This window comes from Theobroma cacao, chromosome 2, assembly GCF_053813885.1.
Source record: "Theobroma cacao isolate CCN51 chromosome 2, ASM5381388v1, whole genome shotgun sequence".
Taxonomy (NCBI): domain Eukaryota; kingdom Viridiplantae; phylum Streptophyta; class Magnoliopsida; order Malvales; family Malvaceae; genus Theobroma; species Theobroma cacao.
In genome coordinates this window covers 4,530,828-4,550,934 of record NC_142640.1, presented here as the reverse complement: position 1 = coordinate 4,550,934, position 20,107 = coordinate 4,530,828, and the positions used below count along the sequence as shown (strand labels likewise).

Sequence of the window (20,107 nt, the reverse complement as noted above, 5' to 3'; positions counted from 1 at the left end):
AATTTTAGGAAGTGAATTTAAGGAGGGCAAAAGATTGTGACTATTCCTTACTTGTATGTCAAATGGAATACGAATTACTTCACAAAACCTTTTCTCTTCCAGAATTTTATTATCCAATAAGACACGAACACCGCTACCGCTATAAGAAAATAAGCCGACACACTTTCCTTATCTTATTATGCTAAACGAAACAAAAACAAAATTTCCGTTCCACGTTATTCCAAAGGGTATATATTTTCGCCAGCAAACAAACGGAGCCGTAACCATAGTACAAGGTTCAAATTAAATCTCTCCCTTCGTCTTTACTCTATCGGCTCCGTCGGTGACAGAAGAGAGATGAGAAGACGCACCGTTTACGCATGGGGAGTTGCGATTCTCTCCTTCGTAGTTTTGATGATCGTCACGCCCGCCATCCCTCAATCTCAAGAGTACCACGATTTCGCCGATCAACGCGAATTTTTCGGTTAATTTGACTTCTGTTTCCTTATTCGTCTTTACTTTAGTTATCGTCTACCGATGCTTGCTTTTTCTTTAAAATTCTGGTGATTCAAGAACTATGGTCAAGTTTTGTAACTGGGTTATTAGAAAAAGCACGAACTTTAATGAGAAATGGAATCAAGAAATGATTTACTTTTTTTTTTTGATTAATTAGTTAAAAGCCATAATTTGAACCTCTTAGCTCTTAACATAGTTGGAATTTCTACCCTGATGGGTGCTTGTTATTGTTGCTTTTTCAGGTATACCCAATACGTTAAATGTGGTTTCGAATTTCCCCTTCCTAGTTATCGGGGTCGTAGGTCTTGTACTTTGTTATTATAAGAATTATTTCAAGTTATGGTAAGTTGGGATCTTGTAGCTATATCAAATTATAATTGTCTTGAAGCTGAAGAGGTTCTGCTTTCTATGAGTTGCTAATTAAGTTTCACATCTGGAACAAAGTTTGCAAGGTGAACTATGGGGTTGGACTTGTTTTTTCATTGGTGTGGCTGCTGTTGGAGTTGGTTCCTCGTACTATCATCTCCAGCCAAATGATGCTCGACTTGTGTGGGATAGATTGCCGGTCAGTTTTTTTTATTTTGGACTTGGGGGAAGGGGGGTTCAAACAGCAGGAGATCATGCTCCAATCAATGACCCAAATGCTCGGGTGCATTTGTTTTTTTTTTTTTTTTAAATTGCTGGTAATTTGTTTTAACAAATTCAGTTTTTGTGGCGTGTATAGATGACTATTGCGTTCACTTCAATCATAGCAATATTTATTATTGAAAGAATTGATGAGCAGAAGGGAACAGTTTCCATCATACCACTGCTGCTGGCAGGCGTAATCAGTATCATGTACTGGAGGTAAGCACACTGCTTCATTGCCCCTTTTCTATTATGTCAGTTCATTTCTTATAAGTCTTCACTGTGGAAATTGATTTTATGAGTTAAGGACCTGACTCTCCATTTTTTGATGTACTCCTTGCCTTAGACTAGTGAAATGATTTGGCTTGCAATCTGAAATTGAGAGTTTTTTGGTTTTCATTCTTTGTGTTGATTAGGTTTTATGGAGGTTAGGGGGTGTTAAATCTTGGGGGTGATGACTGGGTGGGTTGGAATCAATAATATTGAATTTTCATAGTGATGGTCTTTGTGTCTACTGATCCATTCCACCTGGGATGTATAAGATTTAAAGTGTTATTCTTTCTGCTGGCTCTTTCAACAGGTATGTCTTACTACAGATTTTATGCTGCAGGTTTTTTGATGACCTCCGGCCTTATGCCCTGGTCCAGTTTGTTCCTTGCATTGCCATCCCACTGATGGCTATTTTGTTGCCCCCAATGTACACGCATTCCACATTTTGGTTATGGGCAGCAGGTTTGTGCTTTTCATCCATAGTCTTTCTTGTAGATCACAAAGATATCATATGCATATGCATCTCTGACGCTGAGTATATAATATAATTCTATAATGGCAGGATTCTATCTTTTAGCTAAGGTAGAAGAAGCAATGGATAAAGTAATATATAAATGGACCCATCATATTGTCAGTGGGCACACCCTCAAGCACTTGTGTGCTGCCATGGTTCCTGTCTTTTTAACACTTATGCTGGCCAAGAGGACAATTGAAACTGAGAGGTATTCTTCTTGTTTGGCCATCTTATGGTGTAAAAGTTTCTGATTTTTTTTGTTTAATCACAGCACTGTAAAGGTCTTTATTGTAAATATCTCTATATAAAATTCATGTTACATATTTGTTTTAAAAAATCAGGAACGTGTATTTTAGAGGTGTGCCATTGCATTTGATGTTCGACAGTCTTTCTTGTGTTAATAAGCCTTCTTTTGTGGTCAGAAAACTGAATTGTTGGTTGAGTAATTCATTCCTGCTGGTTACTCTTTGGATCTTTCAATTTCTATGGCACTTACATGTGGAATTATTGAAAGTTGCCACTAACCGTTTGCATAGGGTTGTAACCATAGAATGCTTTGATGGTAGTTATGAATGGAGCTTTAATATTAGCAAAGAGAATCGATGATGGAAAGCTTGTAGTTGAGAAGCAAAGGCAACTATGCTGATAAATAAGTTGTGGTTTATGCTGATAAGTGTTGTTGGCTATACAGTTCGGGGTGTTAGTGGTTCTTGGAGTAGGCAATGGTAATATGTCAGCTGTGGTGGTGGTGACAACTTACTGAGTGGAGGGTGGTTATGCCAGTTGTAAACTGCAGTTGTATTTTAATGTTTTGGGAACAGTTATGGTTAATTTGGTGGTACTGCTTCTATGGGTGGCTTTCTTTTCCCCTGGTCAATCAGATCGTACCTTGTTTATCTTGTTGCCAATATTGATCTTCTGATAATTGATGCTATGAACTAATGTCATTGTATAATCCCAACTGTGATTTAAGTCCCCCTCACAGTTTCTTTCTTTCATGCATTTATGCTGGGTTGTTCTTATGCAGGATAAGCTTACTGAAGACATGGAAGGTTTCATGGACAAAGTTCAAGAAAAATGGTTCCGAGGTGGAAAGTTGCACGTGTACCTACACCAGTGTTCAAGCTGAGGAATCACACTGACTTGCACTTATGGCATATACTTTTATGTAACAAGACCGATCCAAACAGATCACTCTAACTTTCACTTAAAGAACACTGGTTCAAAAGAGAAATAGGTTCGAAATTTGAACACTTTGTCATGTTTGTAAATGTTTTATAGCAAAATATTCTTTCTAATGCGCTGATGGGCAAGGGCTCTTACTCACACTTTTAGTCTTTTCTTTTTACTTTCATTTTGTACGACTCTCACTTCTTAATTTGATTCTATTTGATAGACTCCTTACAAGAAACAAATAAAATGTACCCAAAAAATTCCCCAACTTGCTTAATGTTTTAGTAGGATCATCAAACGGTGGAGGCATTTTTCCCAAGCAGTGAAAGAATGCAGGGGGTGGTGATCCTGATCACTTGACATTAACAAACGTACAGAGCACAGTTTTAATAAGCAAATATGAAATGCCTCAGTCATAACTATGTAGATCACCAGCTTGCCTCTGATGAACTAAATATGTTGAAACTCGAGAGATAAATAATTTCTGAAAGACCAAACTTCAGCAAGATAGGGATGGCGGATGAGACTTGGGTTAGGATCTGGGTTCTAAGAATTTTGTTGTGATAGCGCGCTGACAGCAAACCACAGTTAAACTTTCCAGATATTAAATTTTGACTTTTGCTGGTACCTTAAAAGAACACTGCAAGAAATGAAAGTAATTGAAACGTGTGAGCTATGCTGCTTTCAGAGCAGCGTAACAAGTGAAAAACACAATAGAAGGAACTTGTCTGGAATTAAAGCACTTGCCATAAAACCATCTGGTCGATGCAGTCAAGCTTTTGAAACTCTACGATCTTCAATCATCCACAAAATGATCGCACTCCTAGTCCAAATTAGCAGCAGCTTCAAGCAGTCAAAACTTTTAAGCTTTTATTTCAAACTTGCTTTCCCAAGAGTTCCACAGGTGCAGGCCATAGAGAGAGCTCAAAACCGTCTTTAAGTCTCACAACCTTGAAGCTGTTCCTATTACCAATAGTCCCCACAAAAACAAAGCATTATCTCTGAAGTGATATAAACGATTCACATCTCTCACAACTATTTCTCATCCATAGATTTTAGATATGAACTTTATAACTGTGTGATAGTCCCCACAGATTTGCGGGTTTTTAGTTACATGAAGAGCTATTTGAGGAATGTGTTCAGTAGTCCAAAACCAATTGCCAGCTTTTCACTGTGAGGTTATGTTGTTTCTCTTCTTCACTAATGTCAGGCAACACAAAACTGGTATTAGGTACACAACCAGCTGCCTTGATTTTTTCCAGCAATGCTTCCAACAGGTTATATATTTCCTTCGCCTGCGGGTGAGATGTATCTCCACCAAGGAAAAAGTGTGCTTTTCCATTAATCTCAGTCCAACTGCATCCAGGGTTCTTCTTAATGCCTTGACATTTTAAATGAGCCCTCAATTTATCCGCCTCCTTCCACATGCCAGCTTCAGCATACAAATTTGAAAGCATAACATAGTTACCACTGTTTTCTGGTTCTAGAACAAACAGCTCCTTTGCTGCCATCTCAGCAATCTCTAAATTTTTACTTTTCTGACAAGCAGCTAACAATGCACCCCAAATGCTTGGTCCCGGTTTCATTGGAATTTTATTAATAAACTCCATAGCTTCTACCAATCGCCCAGCACGACCCAAAAGATCTACAACACAAGCATAATGCTCAAGTCTCGGTTCCACAGAGTACACTGTTTGCATAGAATTAAAGTACTTCAACCCAAACTCAATAAGACCAGAATGACTACACCCAGACAACAACCCTGTGAATGTGATCGCATCAGGGTGTACCCCAGCTCTAATCATGTTATCAAAAGTTGACACACATTCCACGCCGCGACCATGAGATGCATAAGCAGAAATCATGGCATTCCAAGCACACAAATTCTTTTCATTTTCCCGTATTCTATTAAAACAACAACGAGCATCAACAAGGCTACCACATGCCGCATACATTGCAATAAGTGCATTCTGCACTGAAGGATTTGACTCCAAACCAATCCTATTAACATATTCATTAATCCGTCTCCCGCGTTCAAGAGCAGCTGAATATGCACAAGCAGGCAAAACACTCATTATTGTTACCCAATTGGGCTTAACCTCAGATTCTTCTTTCATCATCTCATCAAACAAACTCAAAGCCTCCTTAGCCAACCCGTTTTGCGTGTAACCCGAAATCATAACTGTCCAAGAAACTATATTCCTACGCGGCATTCTCCCAAACAAACCCTCAGCTACTCCAATCTCCCCTTCTTTCATATAGCCCGCAATCAAAGCGTTCCAAGAAGACACCGCTCTGAGAGTCATAATATCAAACACCTTTTTGGCGTCCCGTAATTCACCTATTTTTACATAAAAATCAATCAAAGAAGTGCCAACATATATATCAAGCTCCATCCCAAATCTCAAACTTTGTCCATGAACACATTTACCCATCCAACCATTCAATACATTGGCGCATGATTTAAGCACAAAGGGAAACGTAAAATTATCACCCTTAAGCCCTAAATAATGCATTTTGCAATAAATATCTACAGTTTTTAAAGGATACCCACAATTTGTATAAGCTCTAATAATTGAATTATATAACAAAGAAGTTGGGCTTTCGATTTCATTGAATATTGTTACGGCTGATTCCAGATCACCCAAACTTGCATACATGGCAACCATTTTGGCACCAAGAAAAGCATTGGGTTGGAGCCCATGAAGGGTCATGTGGGAATGGATTTGTTGGCCTAATTTTAAGCAGTTTCGAGCAGTTAAGAATTGGAAAAGGGGTGCATAGGATGAATGGCGAGGTGCGTTTTGATTTGAAATGGGTTGTAAGAGAGTTTGCAAGGTTGATGTGTAGGGAGAGGGCTTTGGAATTGTGCATTTTGGTTGTGAAGAATCAATGTGGGATTGAATTACGGGTAAAAGAGTTTCGGGTTGTGGTGGTTTGGGAAGTACTGCCGTTGATGAAGAGAGTCCGCCGCGAAGCATTGGAAGGGAAGGGCGCTTGGGAAGGTAACGTTTTCAGGGGACTGCTTGCGTTCGATTACAAAATATTTCTTTTATTTTGTTTATTTTGTTATTTGTTAAGATTTGATTATAAAGTAAAAACAAATGTGTTAGGTTTAAAAGTAAATAGTATTAAAGATGAATAATTCAATATCTTCAAGAAAAATAATAACATTTTCATTGATAACAAAAGGTAAGATTTCTACTTTTATATGAAATATTTATGGTTGAATCAATATTGACTTTTTAAATACTGGCTCATATTTTAAAATAAAAGATATGCTTTTTCATTTTTTTCTCAAATACAATTTTGAAAAATAAAAAAATTAAAATCAATTTTAATCCAAAAAAATGCCTCATAAGTGTAATGTTTATATACCCAAAACACATCCATCTTTTAATAATGCAAGATTCGTGACATCCTATCTCATCCAATTGTACAAAATTTTTGTTGTATAGGCTCTTTACGCGTAGAGAAAAGCAATTCTTAAATTAATTTAAATTTATCTCGATCCTAATATCTCTCATAAAGATCCATATTAGTAAAGATATGACTCTACTTTAATGTCAAATGTCATGAATCGAAACTTAAATCGAATCAAAACTTAAATCCAACCTCTTGCGATTTTAAACTCTAAAAATAAAGTTTAAACTTAGATCCAACCTCATGCAACTTTAAATTTTGAAAAGACTAAAAATTTGAATTAACCTCGAGCAATCTTGAGGCTTAAACTCTGAAAATAAAGTTTAAATAAATTTATAAATTAGTGTTCATGTTCTCAATCTAAAAAGACATATCTGTAAGTGATAGAAAACCTATATTTATATATCCAAAATTAATCTCATTTTTTACTGATATGAAATCCATGATATATACACACTTTTAGTGTACTAATCAAATATTGAGATGCAATTTTTTTGTTGAAAAATCTAATGGCTTTTACCAGTATACATGCTGATTCTTGCATTACAAGAGAATTAGGTAACTTAGTTCAGCTTAGAAAAATGAGAATAATCCATGTAACTGGCAAGAATATTGGTGAAGTCTTTGCCTCCGTGGGCGAGTTGCAGGGCCGTCTATATTTGTCTATAATGGGCAAATATGTTCACTCCCAACTAGTTCTTGTCCTTTCATAGCACTGTTAGGAAACTTCGCCTAGACGGGCTCCTACAAAAGCTACCACATTGGCTTGGCTCGATGAAAATGATACCCAAAATCAAACCAAGTTTCTCTTACCTGTTTGAGAACCCAATGTTGGTGCTTCATCTACTTCTTAATTTGACGATGTTAACCTTGTGCCAGACTTATGTTTGAAAGCAGTTAGGGAAAGAATTTTGTAGGGTTGGCTGGTTTCCCAAGCTTGAAATTTCTTCAAATTGCTTCTGATGTTGTGAGGGAATAGACAGAGATTGAAAAGGGAGCACTTCCAAGCTTGAACTGCCTCCATTTTCATTGCTGTTCAAAACTGAGAATGCTCCATGAAAGATTGCAGTTTGTAACCACATTGAAGCATTTATATTTGCTGCCTCTGCTTGATGATCACATGAAAAGACTGAAACCTGATAATAAGAGATTTGACGAGTCATTTAAAACTTAACCGCTTCCACTTCCAATCCAGCTAAGCCCTGGTACTTTTCTTACTCCCCGCTCTGCTATGTCACCTCTTAACTTCTGCACATCATCCCACCTCCCATCACCAGCGTAGATGTTAGAAAGCATAACTCTATAAGCACCTTTTTTTGGTTCATTTTCCAATAGTTGCTGGGATACAACTTCTGCCAACTCAGAATTTCCATGACCATCGCAGCATGATAGCATCGCTCCCCAGATGCTAGAGTCCACTGGCTTTGGCAAGCACAAGATAAAATTGTATGCCTCTTCCAACTCTCCAGCCATTCCAAGAAGCTTCACCATGTGAACATAATGCTCTGTTCTAGGTTGGATGGAAAACTCATATTTCATCCTCCTGAAAATTTCCCAACCATCGTTGAGAAGGCCAGCATGGCAACAAGCAGTAAGAAGGGCCGAGAAGGTTGAATCATCAGGTTTTAGTCCAACCACTAGCATCTCATCAAACATCTCGAATGCTTGGTAAGCCATTCCATTCAATCCAAGACCTGAAATAAGACAATTGTAAGATATTGTACTTCTTTCCGGCATAATCTCAAAAACACCGATCCCCAAGCACGTAAATCCACACTTAAAATACATGTCTATCAGAGCAGAAGAAACCATGACATTCGATTCAAATCCATGTCGAACAACATAACCATGTATCTCACTACCAAACCGTGCATTTGTTGATCGAGCAGCGGCCTCCAACACAGCAGAGATTAGAATGGGATCTGCTTTCTTATCCATCTCCATGTTCAGTTTCCAAAAGTAGAGCAATGCCTTACCATATTCCCCGCACTGAGAATATCCAGTTATCAGAGAAGACCATGCAACTACATCAGGCTGAAGCAAACTACTAAACACAATGTTCGCCGAATCCATGCACTTAAACCTCGAATACATGCTTACAAGTGAACTTCCCACATGAACAGTACGATCAAAACCGCTTTTCAAACAAAAACCATGAAGTCCTTGACCAACACTCAACAAGCCGTGGGAATCTACTAACCCTGATATCAGCCCAACCAAAGTATACCCATCTGGCTGTTGCCCCATATGTCTCATCCAACTAAACAATTCTAACCCTTTATTACAAAGGCCACAATGCCCATATCCCGAAACCATAGAATTCCACAAAGCCAAATCCCTCTCAGGCATCCCATAAAAAACTTTGCTTGCTTCGTCAACAAGGTACAGTTTTGAATACCCAGTCACAAGAGCACTGCCACAGATTAAATCCAATCCTAACCCGGAAACAATCACTCTTGTATGAACAAGTCTCATCACATCCAAATCAAAGTTCTCACAGCAAGCTCGTACGACACACGCGTACGTGAAGTTATCGGGTTTTGTTTCCGTTCCCAGCATCCTTTCGAACAATGACAAGGCATCGTTGAACTTGCGGGCTCGTGCGTAAGCTCGAATGATGGAATTCCAAAGGAAAACGCTTCTTGCAGGTGTTTCGTCGAACAGGTTGTGGGCGGAGCAAAGATCATCGTTGTGCGCGTAGAATCTGACGAGCTTGGTGGCGAAAAATGGGTCAAGGGAGAGGCGTGTTTTGGCTATTAAAGCGTGGATTTGTTTGGTTTTAAGAATTGTCTGATGAGGCTTTGAGAGCTCTGATAGAAGTGAGTGAATTTGAAAGAGCATTTCAATGACACTGGGCTGTAAAATACTTCAGGCATAACCATCATCTGCGTATAAGTAAATTCCTCCAAGATGTTTCTTCTCGTAGGATGGCTGTTGTGTTGACTTCTATCACCGAGAGAAACATGGTGCCGTATGCTCTCTAATACAAGCAGAGTTTTATACTTTTAACATTAAATGTTATTATATGTTTTATCTTTTAAATTATAATATAACATTTGAAAGTAATAAAGTTAACCTAAATAAGGTAATTAAATATAATGTTGATGTTAATTAACAAATAATATTTTTATATTTTAACCAAAAAATTAAAATTAAAGATAAAAATTACATAACATTTAACATAAAATAGATGAAGTCTACTTTCATCACTCTATTAGTACATATGATAAAATCCAATTAATAAAATAAATTACATTACAAATGGGATCGTCGTATTGTACTCGTCATAACATTAGTGAATATCCATAATAAAACATAGAAACGTTCATAACTTCAGATGAGAATACTGATCAGGACACTTCATTATTTCTCTATTGAAATAGAGATATTAACTGCTTGCTTCCGAAGCCACTGCATCGTCCTTAATATACAGGACAAAAGACAGTGCACAAAACATAACCATAGCTTTCTTCGTCGGCTTTAAGCGTGGTCCAAGTTCATTGGAGGGGCAATGATTGTGCCAGTTTCTATCATCCGCCGGAAATGTTGATTAAGCTCCGGGGTCAGATTAAGGCTGACTTGCAGAATTGAGGGAATTGTATTCAGAACCGATTTTTTACTGGCTAATTCGCCAGTGGCACGTCTGCAAACAAATTACAGAAGAGTGATATCTATTTATATCAAGAACAGAAGTAATTTATGTTAATTGTTGGAAGAAAGATTAGGAAGAGAATAATTGCTTACCGTGGAGATGTTACAATAGAGACCGACTCCATTCCTTCTCCATTCGCTGAGAAGGTGACCATGAAAAAACTTGGCACAACAAATATTTGGCCAGTCTCAACTATGGTGTTCAAACAAAGCTTGCCTTGAAGACCGACTATTTGTACTCGACCACTTCCTTTTGCAATGTAGAACACTTGTGCATCAGATGCATAGGCCGGTGCTCGAGTGGCATTGGGTTCAAGACTAAGCGAGTTACATTCAGCCCGACTTCTCCAAGAAAAGGAAATTGAATTCCTGTCAGCGTGGTGGATTTGCCTCCATTCTTGACTTGAACATCAGGAGATGAACTATCGATGTTCTGGGTCCAAAGGTTTACGAGGTCCTCGGAAGGCTTCGGGATGCCTTCTGCTTCTTCCTGGCCAAGCTTCGTGCTGAGAATGCTCTTTTGGCTATCGGCAAGCTTTTGTGCTTTTTCTACACTGACATGGTAAGTTCTTGCTATGAATTCAGGAGAGAAAGCTGCCAAGTGACCCTGAGGTCCAGCTAACAAGAAGTAGGTAATTTCACCAGGAACATAGGCCTTAGTAGCATCACCCAGGAATACTATAACCACATCGGAATTTCCATAATTATACCACCATGAAACTGATCCAGATGGAACTGGTATTATGTTACCTTTCTTAAGGCCTATGAAAGCCATCTTATCCTTTGGGTCGGCCGCTAATGTCAATCCTACTCCACAATTACCTAACAAAAATAAGATCATCAAAGTTTCTGTAAGATCTCCTGCTGAATTATTATATATGTAACTTTCAAAAAAAAATTTATTATAAATGCAATAATGAAGGTAAGGGACGTGGGAGGAAATAGACAAAAAATAATACTATTTGATCCTATACTTTTGTCTTTATTATATTTATATATTTGATGTGGTAAAATTTTATTCAATTTACGGGAAGTCAATTATTTTTACGTATAATGCTTAAAATTAAATCAATAAATTTTTGCCACATCATGAGGACAAATATAAAGACAAAAGTGTATGGTCAAGAAGAATTTTCATTAAATTTTTTTCACTCTTTTTTCTTTATGGAAAATGCTTGTACATTGACCAGAGACCAAAAGTTTATCGATTTAATTTTAAACATTATACTTAGGAATAATTTTTTTAAAAAAAATATTTATTTATTCATCCTCTATCCGTAAGTCTTTAACTTATTTGACACAAAACTGTTGAAGATATGAAATGATTGGTGTTGGCAAGAGAACTGAATTGGTAGGTCTACCCTAAATTGGTCGATCTTACCTTTTCATAACCTTATCAGGGAAAAATTTGTTAAATAGAAAATCTCTCTCCTTGTTAGTAGGAAAATGTTACTACAAGAGGAGGGATTCATTGGAATTCATTTATATCGGTGTAAAATTTATTGAGTTCTACTCCGTTTCACATAGTTTTATACAACTTTTATTTCATTAATCCCATCATTAATTTTCATACTCTATCTATGTATAAATTGAGCATATAAATTTTTAAAATTAATTAAAAATGCTTATATACTTTTTACTATAAAAGTTTTTAATGGTTTTATGTATATTATAGTATAAGATATTCTTGATTGACGTGATATAGATTTCAGATTGACTAAAAAACTTGCATACATGATTAGCATTAAGATACTGTTAATCTAATGGTTGGTTTCTTAAAATATTATTCTTACAAAAAAAATATAAAATGGTGTAATTTTACATCAGTATAACTTAATTTTTTTTTGGTTAAGCCATAAAATTATTTATTAAAATACCAAAATCAATACAATTTATTGAAAGAAAACACATCCTATAAGGCTATAACATAACAAATCATATCAATTTATTGAAAGAGTTTCCACAACTTGGAAGATATTTGCAATGATTAAGCACCCATTGAATAACGAGCATTGTCTAATTTGACAATGAGAACGAATCTTTCTAACCAATTTGACTCACAAAATATCTCTAGTACTGCAACTTTAACAGTATACAACTCAACATAATTAGAATAGAATGGAAGAGCCTGATGTGATCGTAACATAGAAGATGATACGAGAATGGAAAAACAAAGAAACTAAACAAATCTTTAATTCATACATCAACTTTTTGGCCAGTAAACGAAAAATCAGAGTTGACATACCTTCAAGAACATAACCGACTTTGGAGCAATCCGCATAATGGGGAAGAGCGAAACCCCGAGGCTTCAAAACAAGCTTACCGGCAGCAACTTTGGCCTCTCGGAGCACCGGAGAGTCAGCACTTGCCCAGTTGTAGTATCCACCGCCTTCTCCCTCAGCAAATGTTCGGGGAAACTTGGGAGATAAGTCCATGTTCATAGCTTTTTGCACTTGCTTATTAATTCTGCAGAGTAACAGTATGTATCAAATACGCAGAACAGAGATAGAAATGTATGCTTTCCTTAACTGACAATTTATATGTTCAGTTTTTATCTGGTTACAGATTCTGGGACTGGGAGGGTTCAACTTGTATATACAGAGAAGTTAGCTGCAAAATGCCAACAAGGTTTGAAACTTGGGAAAAAGATAGTGTTCAAGAAGCAGACGTTACCCTAATCAAAATAACGCGAAGCTTATTTGCGTTTGACCTGTACCCGTTTTCATTACAACAAGGGCCAATGATCCAAAAATATTTATTGGTTATACTACTATGACAAGAAATTTATGAAAAAGGAAATGAAAATTTGGAAACTTTACTAAGTAGGATGTTTTGATTACCATTTTACCCTTAATTTTTTCTTTTTGTCAATTTAAAGAAAAAGAAAAGAAGAGTGAAAAAGAGGGAAGGGAAAATAGTAAATAGAAAATATTCTTTTAATATTTAAGGTCCTTCCATTATTGAGCTGGACTTTTGCAGCGTTGTCTGCTGCACCTTCTGCCTGTATGCTCTGGGTTTGAGTCCTTTTTTTTTTGTCTAACCTCCGGTTCCTTTAACTTGTGGGAACTTGGGGTGATTTTGCTGCTTCTGTTTTTTGGCAGGATAAGGAGAGAAAGCCCTAGAGCATGGGCATGATCCACCCTCTGCGGGGGCTGTTGTCCCTTGTTTGCTGCCAAATACTCTTTTGGCACGTTTGGTATGTCAAATATTTAAGCCATTCCTCTTTTATTATTTTCTCATTTTTATTTTTTTCTTTTGGTTGGTTTTTGAGGTAATCTCGGTTTAGCCATTCCTCACCTTCCCATTAACGATTATGAAATAGAGTCAAAATTTTATTGGACAAAAATATTCTTATTTATTGAAAATAATTATAACTTACAATAGAAAATAAAAATGATTTTAATAATTTAATAATAAATTATTAATGTTTAAGTTTTTAATGAAAATAGAAATTAAAAGATTAAAAAGTACAAATACATATAGAAAAAAAGAAATTAAAATAAAAAACATATTAATAATTTAATAATAAATTATTAATGTTTTAAAGTTTTAATGAAAATAAAATTAAAAGATTAAAAAAAGAATATTATTAAATTATAATAATGAGTAATTTTTTATTAACCAAACTACATAATAACTATTTTATTTTATTTATTCTTTATTTTATCACATAATAACTATTCTATTTTATGTTATTCGATTTTATTCCATGAACCAAACGTGCCTTTTTCATGATATGTGTGACCGTTGTTTTTGTATGATTGTTGATTTCTTGTAAAGTTGTCAAGAAGGATTGGAGCAAGTGATCTTTTGCAAATTGTATAGGTTTTGCTCGAGCCAGTTCCTTGTCATGTCATAGGGAGTCTTCGACAACTATAACCTTAGGCTTTTAATGGCATTTACCAACAGTCGAGGTTAATAAAATCATCTTTAAAAAAAATACCCTTTGGCGACATCTATAGCAACAAACTTTTAATACATCAACAACTAATGATGATCATGTTACAAATCAAATAAGCATTTGATCAATTCAATCGTTTCGATTTTTAAAATTTTGAAAACTAAATTAATTAAATTTTTAGAAAAATTAATCAAAATTGATTGAATTATTTAAATAAAAAATAATCGAAATCGATATATTTTAATCATTTCAAATTATTAATAATATGTATATATAAAAAATATTTTTTAAAAAAATTTGCTTAACATTTCAATAGAATTTCACTAATACAGTCTAAATATTTTGTTTAATTATGTGTGTCTATATATATATTATTAACCATCAATTTTTCAACCGATTTGATTGTAAATTTTAGATACTAAAAATCTACCAATATAATCGAAAAAATCACCTTATTGAAAAAATTGAATCGAAGTAAGCAAATTCAATTAATTTCAACCAATTTTTTTAATTTACATCAATTAATACTCACCCTTACTGTCAAATTTAGTTTTTACCCTCTTTTTTCTCTTTCTTCGTTCTTTCTCAATTTCTTCTATTTCCTTCTTTCTTTTTCTTTCCTCCCTTCTGGCCACTAATGCCACACCAATATGCAGATCTGGCATAAGCCAAGCTAGATATGGCCACGAGAGGCTGTTTTCGACCTCAACAGGTTGGTTTTGTGTCGTTGATGCCTTGATCGAAACTTTTCCTCCCTTTTCTCTCTCTTTTCGCAATTAGGATGTCAATGGGTACCTATTATAGGGTACCCACAAGTACCCAACCTAGTTATATAAGGTTAGGGTACCCTATAATCGGGTTCACGTAAAGTTCGAGTAGTAATTTTACTACCTGTATTGAGTTCAGGTAAGATTTAAGTATTACCCATTGGGTACCCAATACCTAAACCCGATTATATATATATATATATATATATTAATTTTATGTAATTAAAGATAAACTCATATTATTAATTAAATTAATTCATAAAACTATGATTATTAATTAACTTGTAATATCTTCTAATAGACATATTTTATACATTATGTTAATTTATAAATAATACAATTACTATTATATATATTTTTAGTATATATACTTTAAATATAAACATGTTTACTTTTTATTTTGTATTAACGTTACAGAAATTATAACTTATAAAATTATTGTTTATAATATATAGTTTTGTGTATATAAACTTATAAAATATATACCTAAAAAGAAATTGTAACATTAGAATAATTTGGAATATAGTTATTTGTTTTTAATTTTATATACAAATCCATATAGTTAATTAAACTTGTAATGTTTAAGTTATTGTTTGAATATTTGTTTTTGATTATTTAAATTTAAATTTTATTATTTATGTGCTTTTATAAATTTAATTATTGATGAATTATATGAAATATGAATGGAAATATTATTGTATATAGATATGGGAATAGATTCGGGTTCGGATAATTGAGTATCCATGAAAAGTAGTTTAATAATTTTTTAACATAATCGAATTTTTAAATGAGTTCAAGTAATTATTGAGTAGTGAGTATATATTAGGGTTCGGGGTAAGATAGTAAATTTAAAAAATATTTAGGTAATTATCGAGTTTGGATATTCTATTTTTTTATCGAGTTTGGGTTGAGATATCTCAAAATTAACAAATATCTTACCCATTGTCATCCCTATTTACAACTAAACTTTCAAAAACGTAATTGAAAAGCATGAGGATAAAAAAATCATTGCAGTTTCCATCTTAGAAAATTGTCAAAGTTCCATTTCCTCTTTAATAAAATCTTTTTGTGATAGTAATAATTCATAAATATTTTTGATTCATTGACCTTTTCAACAATTCCCTCAAGAAAAAGTTAGCCGATTTCTAAATGTAGCGTTCAAGAGATTCGCAGCCTTTTGTCTCCGTACCACATGTTTTGCACATGACAACATTTCGATATCTCACAACCTAACTATATAGAGTCCTGATTTGTTTTATTTTTTTTCATAAAAATTATATATTTATTGGCCCATTCCCAGGTGGTCCTAGTTCCATAATTTCAAATGGAAATGAGCCTTATCTGTTTGGAAATAATGGAAACCCTGCCACGTGCTTTTTTCATCTAATGTCAAAAACAGCTGTCTTTCCACTACGTATATCAGTCGAAAAGGTCAAATGTGGTTTTATAGCACATGCTTCTCGGATTTTTGTTTGATTGAAATTGAATGGTCGATAGAGGTCAACAACCAGGGAAATAATAAAAAAATTTATGCATCAAAATTGAGAATTTCAAATTAATGAATTAATAGATATCTCAGCAGGAATTTATGATTCTTACAAGTTGCAAATAAGTTTTGTATTGGATTAATCCTATCTTATTACTAGGAATTTTCAAATAAAAAATTAATTTTTCCTTATATAGTTTAATATCTAATTAACGATATGATTGACAAGTAATTATCATATTCTTTTATGAATGATGTGGTAATGATTCTATCACTACGTTGTTTAAAATTTACTTATACATTATGTTTTGTTGGTATTTTTATTGTTTTAAAAAAATAATAAAATATATGAATCAAACAAAACTTAATTAATTTATAAGATAAAGATGTTTTAATAAAATATCCCTTCTAAACGAGGTTTCGAGTTTAAAATATATGTTCTAATAAGATTATATAATGATTTGAAAATGAAATATCAGTAGAGCATAGGTCGTCTTCTTCGAGGCTTGCAGATAGGATTGTTGTGTCCAGCATCGATCGTCCCACGGCAGCCGGTGCACTCTTTTTATCACATATTTGTCTATTACTTAAAATATAGAAAGATTTCCGAATTCTCGCTCCAAGTTAGCCGCTGATCAGATAGTTTTTCACAAAAAAAAAAAAAAAAAGAAAGAAGAAGAAAACAAAAACTAGTTATGGAACGTGGCTAATAGGCAATGACCTCTTAAAGATTCTGTTGGCTTTGCTTTGGAAAATGCCCTTTCGGTGCAATAATTGCCAAGATACGCCTGGCTTTTATCGCCAGTGATGGGATACCTTATCGGCAATAATTTCTTTCTAAATTTCTCATTATTAATCTAAAAATTTATTCAATAATTATCCTTAATTTTTTTAACGAAATTACAAAGGAAACTAATGAAGATACGAAAATGGCCGATTTTGATTGGAGATGGTAAAAAAAAAAAAAACACTTATTCTCGACGAATTTCATTAAGTTATGAAAGAACGAATTATTTGTTTGAAAAACAAGGATCAAAATGAATTGAGTCAACTCGGGTTAGGTTTAGGATGTCCCGCTTTGCATGGCCCTTCTTGAATATATACAAAAATAATATATTTTATTACTTATTTAATTTTATATTCATATATGTCTTATTTAATATGTTAATCAAGAGATTAATTTTATAATATCGTACACATTTTATGAAATTAAAATGTAATTTATATTAAAAATAATTATTCTCATGAAATTGAAATGAGTTTCAAATTGAATTAAATATAAATATATATTTCAGATCAAGTCGGTTCTTGAAGATGATACTCGATAGATATCAATTGGAGACAGATAGTGTTAAAGAGTTGAGTGGGGGTTGGGTCGAGAAAAAACCCTTGGTTGCCTCCCTAGTCTCGATATTGTTTGATCTGCATTCCAGAGTCGGGTTTGGAAATGCATGAATACCTCCTATTAATATATGGAGTTGGCTTGGTCTGAAAGTAGTAGGTAGAAAACTTGCTTTGCATGGGATTGTTTAGATCAAAGTCATCGTCGGTGATTCAAAGGGTGAAGAAAAAGGACAGACTAACGCTATACTACTTTTTCTGGATTAGGTATTATCGCCGACTATCTAGTACGGTATCTTGGGGCTGGGGACCATAGAGGATGCTTCTTAATTAGTGCACGAGCAGGGCCGGCTCTTGAGTAAAGCCACCCAAACAAGGGTTTTAAGTTCTCAATTTGGAGAGGCCTTAATTTTAGAAAAAATTTATAATTTTATAATAATTATAATATAATTAATTATATTAAAAATATATAAAAATTAAAAATAATTAATAAAATTATTTGTTCTTTTACTTTTTTAATTATGTGCCTAATAAATCTCAATTTTCTATTACTTCTTTATTTTTAGAATGCTATTAATTCTTAACTATATTATCTTATTTTCAATAAACTAATAGTCATATATATTTAATCATCTCCAACAACTATTTTTTTCTCATTTATTTCTCTTATTTCAATTAACACATTTAATGATTTCCAACAACTATTTTTTTCCTATATATAAAACTAATTATTTTTTTTCAATATATAATATCTACTTTTGAAATTTTCCTTTCTCATTTGTACTTTTTTCCTTTAACTTCAATTTTTTTTTCAAAAAATACACAAGAAGTCTATTCTTTTATTATTTTCATAAAACTATGAGCCTCATTTGCAGTTTGCAATAAGTATTCAATAATTAAGTACTATTGTTCTAATTTTTATAGATTTTTTTACTTTAATTTAGAGTTTATATTATATTGTTATATTATTTTTATTTTATATGATAGTTGATTTATTTGAATTAGAAATTTTGATTGTTGATTTTATATTAACCATTTAAAAAATATAAAATAATTATAATAATTAAATATTTTTATACCTCATGTCAAATCGAAAATATGAATCTGATTATTCAAGTAATTTTTTCACTTCAAAGTAGATTTGAATAATTTAAGATATATGAAAATATTTTTAGTTTTTTATTTAGAGGTAAAAAGTTAAATTCATTATTTGATAATAGTTTGAAAAAATATTACCTTAATCTTGAATATTTTTTAAAATATAACAACTATTTTAATATTGATGGTTTAGATTTATTTCCAAAATTAAAAATTAAAAAAAATATATAAAAAAAAAACAATCCAATTGATATATTTAATCATATAAAAACACTCAATTCTTTTTCAAATGCATGTATTGCTTTTAAATCATATAAAAATACTCCAATTTCATGCGGAGTTGGCTTGGTCTGAAAGTTGTAGATAGAAAACTTGCTTCGCATGGGATTGTTTAGATCAAAGTCATCGTCGGTGATTCAAAGGGCGAAGAAAAAGGACAGACAAACGCCATACTACTGTTACTGGATTAGGCATTGTCGCTGACAATCTGGTCCGGTATCTTGGGGCTGGGGACCGTGGAGGACGCTTCTTAATTAGTGCACGCGGCTGCAAGCCTACAACCGTCATTACTGACCATATATGAACATATTTATGGTGCAACATGCCGTGTTGGGACCAAAGAGCAATCTTTTTTGCTCGAATTGGCCCCTCACAATGATATTAGTCGTGCAATTCTGCAGTAAACAATGTAAAACCAATGTAGTCAATAGGTCTAGAGTTCATGTCTAATTCTGCAGTAAACAATGTAAAACCATAACATAATTTCCCTTTTCAAATTCCGGTGAATCTAATCAAAATCATCGCATAAAATAACTAAGATATATTTACAGGAGTTCATGTCCTTTTTTTTTTTGTTATTTCTTCTTTTACTATGTACTAATCTGGTGACAATTGGTTCTATTATTAATTAGGTACTGGAAAGAAAAGCTATCTTGACTCAATGTTCAACATGAATTATGCATATACTACAACTAACCAAACCGTCCGTCTTACGCTTTTTACTTTCTTAATCATACTAGATATATTAAATAATATTTTTGAGTTTCAAATATCACTCTCAACTTTATAGTCATGAAGCTTCTTTTAAATTGATATTATATCTGAGTTTTATAGTGGTAAAAATTAAAATTTATAGAATTTTAATTAAGTGTTAGTATATATGTAATTAAAACCAATCTCTATACTTAACTTAAATTAGAATAAATTCATATATAAAAGGAAAGATTTTAAATTCATGGCCAAAATGGAGAAATTAAAAAAAAAAGATTGGGTTAGAGAGAGTTATACCTCTTCATCTAACCGATTTTCGTACATATTAAATAAGTAAGAGAAAGAGATGATGTTGGCCTTTTATTTTATAT

At 33.4% G+C, this 20,107-nt stretch overlaps 2 protein-coding genes and 2 pseudogenes across 3 annotated transcripts; 1 reads left to right on the top strand and 3 right to left on the bottom strand.

Annotated features, from left to right (window-relative positions):
- The first annotated feature begins 208 nt into the window (after nucleotides 1–208).
- On the top strand, nucleotides 209–3,232 carry SAG18 (senescence associated gene 18). Its single transcript, XM_007042173.3, has 7 exons — nucleotides 209–463; nucleotides 738–837; nucleotides 940–1,060; nucleotides 1,220–1,341; nucleotides 1,733–1,854; nucleotides 1,955–2,114; nucleotides 2,934–3,232. The coding sequence occupies exons 1-7, from the start codon at nucleotides 337–339 to the stop codon at nucleotides 3,046–3,048; spliced, it is 867 nt and encodes a 288-aa protein (XP_007042235.1). The 5' UTR covers nucleotides 209–336; the 3' UTR covers nucleotides 3,049–3,232.
- A 664-nt stretch (nucleotides 3,233–3,896) lies between these two features.
- LOC18607805 (pentatricopeptide repeat-containing protein At3g62890 pseudogene) lies at nucleotides 3,897–6,118 on the bottom strand (annotated as a pseudogene).
- Nucleotides 6,119–6,980: 862 nt separating this feature from the next.
- On the bottom strand, nucleotides 6,981–9,471 carry LOC148763945 (putative pentatricopeptide repeat-containing protein At1g64310). The gene has a single exon (XM_088803250.1). The coding sequence runs from the start codon at nucleotides 9,341–9,343 to the stop codon at nucleotides 7,673–7,675; it is 1,671 nt and encodes a 556-aa protein (XP_088659376.1). The 5' UTR covers nucleotides 9,344–9,471; the 3' UTR covers nucleotides 6,981–7,672.
- A 206-nt stretch (nucleotides 9,472–9,677) lies between these two features.
- On the bottom strand, nucleotides 9,678–12,734 carry LOC18607804 (cocosin 1-like; annotated as a pseudogene). Its single transcript, XR_016024702.1, has 3 exons — nucleotides 12,399–12,734; nucleotides 10,247–10,975; nucleotides 9,678–10,145 (listed from the first exon to the last, which is right to left on the bottom strand). The product of XR_016024702.1 is annotated as a cocosin 1-like (transcript).
- Between the last annotated feature and the right edge of the window lie 7,373 nt (nucleotides 12,735–20,107).

Bases quoted from the DNA above. Each gene is read 5' to 3' on its own strand.
- LOC148763945 (XM_088803250.1), bottom strand. From the start codon at position 9,343: ATGCTCTTTCAAATTCACTCACTTCTATCAGAGCTCTCAAAGCCTCAT.
- SAG18 (XM_007042173.3), top strand. From the start codon at position 337: ATGAGAAGACGCACCGTTTACGCATGGGGAGTTGCGATTCTCTCCTTC. The intron at 1,061-1,219 runs GTCAGTTTTTTT...TGGCGTGTATAG, and splicing joins TTGTGTGGGATAGATTGCCG to ATGACTATTGCGTTCACTTC. The intron at 1,855-1,954 runs GTTTGTGCTTTT...CTATAATGGCAG, and splicing joins ATTTTGGTTATGGGCAGCAG to GATTCTATCTTTTAGCTAAG.